The following is a 3,903-nucleotide window of genomic DNA, read 5'->3' on the forward strand; positions in this document are numbered from 1 at the left end:
CCACCTGCACGTTGTTTCTCCAATGATATTTGGTGTTTGACCATCTGATTGTCTTTATTGTCCAATTCTACCCATGTTGCTCCAGCTTGCCTTGTATCAATTCTCCCAGCTCCGTCAATCAACAACCTGTCAATGCATATTTCTGGGATCCAATGTACATTATTAGTAATTATAAATTTATCATGTCCACTAATTTCCATAGTTCGTAACACATGGTCATGGCTGTCCATTAACTCCTCGACTGTATTCCTATGGGTGGACCAATCTAGTGAAGAGACAAATTGAATGACTGAGGATGGGTCCTCAATTGTTTGATCAAATGCTGCTCTATTTCTGTGGATCCAAATTTCCCAATAATAGAATCATTTGGTGCCTCCCAAAACCATTGGTTGAGGTAACCCTAGGTGGTCTAAATTTTATAGCCACAAGTAGTCGAAATCTTTTTGGATTGATTTATTTTACTTTCATACATTACTGTGATTAACAAAAGATTTGTGTTGAAGGAGATGCAAAATGATTACATTGTCGTCGGAAATATCGTACCCTAGTATTCATTTTTTGCTTACTTTAAGAAAGGAAAGGGTATATTTCAATAAAAAAAGAGAAATAGAGAGAGGAGGGTGGACACCGGTGACCCAGAAGAGACGGCCAAGATATCAACAGATTCATTACAGGGGTACAGGATTCATCACGGTTTTTGTCGACAATCTGCCGGAATCTATGGTGCCACGAAGTCTTTTTAATCTGTTCAGTAGCTATGGTGTGGTAAAGGACGTATTCATCCCAAATAAGAGGAGGAAAGCTATTGGTTCAAGATTTGGTTTTGTTCGGTATGACTGCTTTACAGCAGCATGGGTAGCAGTCCAGAAAGCGGATGGAATATGGTGTGATGATAAAAGTCTGAAAGTGAGATTGGCAGAGTTTGGAAGCGATGCTCAGTATCCAAAGAAGGAAGAGGCTAGAAAAGGGAAGAGTGCACAGACGGAGCAATGGAAGCACGGTAAAACTACAACAGGGTACAATGGTCAGAGATCTTTCGCTGATGTAGTACAAGGTATACGAAAGGAGAATACTGTGATAACCATCAATGTACAGGAAGCTGGAAATGGATGGCTTTATGAAAGTTTAGTTATTAAGCTCAAATCCTTCTTCTCTTTTAATCCTTTCAAAGAAGAATGCAGCACACGAGGCTTGAAGGAGGTATGTATAAAGGATGGTGGTGGTCGTATAGCTCTTCTATCCTTCAAGTCAGCGGCACATATGAAGGATTGGAAGGGTAGATTAGAGGATTGGATATATGAGTGGTGTGATTCTATGGACGAATGGGTGAAGGGTAAAACCATTCAATAAGAAAGGTGTGTGTGGCTGGTTTGTCATGGCATTCCTTTTCATCTTTGGAATGTTGGCACCTTCAAGGCGGTGGGTAACATCTGGGGAGAAGTCCTTCAACAGGATGAAGCCACGAGTTCTCTGGAGTCTTTAGCGTGCGGTAAAGTAAGGATCATTACTCGTAGGTGTGAGGATATTAATCAAGTGATCATGCTAAATTACAACTGGCAGCAGCACCCAGTAAGGGTGATTGAAGAGTTATTTTTACCGGAAAGTCTAAGATCTGGGGAATGCAGGCATCAGATTTCTGAGGGTTTACTTTCCAGTTCCGGCAGTCAGAGTGCCATGAATTTCGGCGACAAAGATGGAAGGGTGGTGGTAGGCATGGAAGGTGTTAGTAGGTCTGATGTGGCAGCTTCTAATGAGATGGTAAGTGTAGTGCAAGACACAATTGAGGGGACTGCACACCGTATAAAAGAAAGGGACAGGAGGGTGGTTCGACCCATTGTAGGGGTGTCAGGAGCTGGCTTGGAAAATTCAAAAAAAGGGGATGGTAGTCATGATGCTTTGAAGTGTGTAGGCGAAGCTTCAAAAGAGGTGGCTATGCAGCCCCAATTTCTAGTTGGCAGCAATCACACGGATGGGTTTTTGATGAGCTTTAGTGGGCCTGAAATTATTAGGCCCAATTTTAATTTGGAAGTAGTGATTCCTAGAGCCCAAGGTGAAGTTAGCCCTGTTAGGCCAGTTGGGCTTTCTTTATCTAATTTGAGTGACTGTGTGGCCCGTTCACAGCTCCTTGCCGAGAGAGCCCAAGTATGTTTGCAGAATGGTGAGGGCAGTTCAGGTCAGGTTATGGGGGAAATTGCTCCTATCTGCAAAGGAAAGGTTGCTGTAAGGAGGAGTGGTACAGCCAAAAAGGGTGGTACGACTCTCCGGCAAGGTAGAATTCTACCTCAAAGCTTCAGTAGGGGTGCCATTTTCAGAGCTACAGCTGCTGCAATTTCCAGCTCACACTTAGTTTTCTGTGAATCAAACAGAAAAAAGGGCAAACTGATGAAGGAGGCTGAAGCAACAATACAACTCGGGAAAAAGTTAGGCATTGATTTTGGTGGAAATGAGGATATTGTGGTAAAACAGATTGTACAGTTGGAAACTCGAGATTTGGAGAGGATTTCAGATGGGGTTCGGGCAGGTGAAGTCTGAATACCCATTGAAGGAGTTTAGGTGTTTTGAAGTCTGTCTTATGAAGATAATGTCGTGGAATGTGCGTGGTCTAAGTAGGCCAGAGAAAATGAGTAAAGTTAGGAACATTTTAAAAGAAAGAGGGGTGGATGTGGTGTTATTTCAAGAAACTAAGAGAAGTAATCTGGAGGTAACGTTCATTAAATCTATTTGGCCTTTCGATAAAATGGAGTATATGGGAGTAGATGCCGATGGCAGGGCTGGAGGTTTACTGTGCATCTGGCACCCTGACAGATTCAAGGTTGTTGATTGTTGTGGCTCCAGAAATTTCATCATTTTATCAGGTATCTGTAGTCAGTCCTTTGATTGCTCGGTGGTGAATGTCTATGCTTCCAACGATGTGGGTAAAAGAAGTCAATTACCCGACTCCTTGGTGTTTGGGTGGAGATTTTAATGAGATTAGATTCCTCAACGAAAGGAAGGGGTGCTCCAGAAGGGAAAGAGGTATGAATGATTTTAATGAGCTGATTGATCAGTTGAATCTTGTTGATTTGCCAATGAAGGGAAGAAGATTCACGTGGTGTAATGCACATGATGGGGAGAGATGGAGTCGGATAGATAGGTTCCTTCTGGAGGGTAGGTGGCTTGAGCAGTTCTCCTTCAAGCAGTGGGGACTGCCCAGAACGATTTCTGATCACTGTCCTATCATGATAAAGGAGGATGAGAGGAATTGGGGCCCTAAACCTTTCAAATTTATTAATGCTTGGTTACTTCACCCTAATTTCATATTAGCAGTGAAGAGCTCATGGGAGGTTCAAGTTCAACCGGGTTGGGCGGGGTTTAGATTGTTGAGGAAGCTTGCCTCACTCACAGCCAGTCTTAGAAGATGGAATGTTGAGGTGTTTGGTCATGTGGAAACAGAACTTAAGAAGGTGGAAGAGGATTTACACGCTTTGGATTTGGTGGCTGAAGAAAGAGCATTGTCAGAAACAGAAGCAAATTCAAAAAGAGTAGTCAGAGGGCTAGTTTGGAATTTGCATAGAAGGAAGGAGAGTTTGTGGCATCAAAAATCTAGAATGTTGTATGCTAAGTGTGGGGACAAGAATACAAGGTTTTTCCATTTGATTGGCTAGCTCTAGGCAAAGAAGAAACCTCCTTGATTCAGTTGTGGATGATGGGGTTAGAGTGGTGTAACCTAACACAATGAAGCTAGCTGTTCATAGGCATTTTTTGAAATTATTCTCTGAGTCGTGGAGCTCTAGGCCTAAGCTTCTTGGCCCTTTTGTATCCATTTCTTCTGCTGGGCAGGTAGAAACCTTAGAAGCAGATTTTTTGGAGCAAGAAATTTGGGCTGCAGTTAAAGATTGTGATGGTAACAAGGCCCCGGGTCCG

The 3,903-nt window shown here is 42.8% G+C and overlaps 1 protein-coding gene across 1 annotated transcript; it reads left to right on the forward strand.

Annotated features, from left to right (window-relative positions):
- Window positions 1-2,909: 2,909 nt before the first annotated feature.
- On the forward strand, window positions 2,910-3,644 carry LOC145819345 (uncharacterized). Its single transcript, XM_082913324.1, has one exon. The coding sequence runs from the start codon at window positions 2,910-2,912 to the stop codon at window positions 3,642-3,644; it is 735 nt and encodes a 244-aa protein (XP_082769450.1).
- The last annotated feature ends 259 nt before the right edge of the window (window positions 3,645-3,903 follow it).

This window comes from Camellia sinensis, chromosome 2 (genome assembly GCF_055761805.1).
Source record: "Camellia sinensis isolate YWXY chromosome 2, ASM5576180v1, whole genome shotgun sequence".
Classification (NCBI taxonomy): Eukaryota; Viridiplantae; Streptophyta; class Magnoliopsida; order Ericales; family Theaceae; genus Camellia; species Camellia sinensis.

Coding starts and splice junctions, on each gene's coding strand:
- LOC145819345 (XM_082913324.1), top strand. CDS start 2,910: ATGTGGGTAAAAGAAGTCAATTACCCGACTCCTTGGTGTTTGGGTGGA.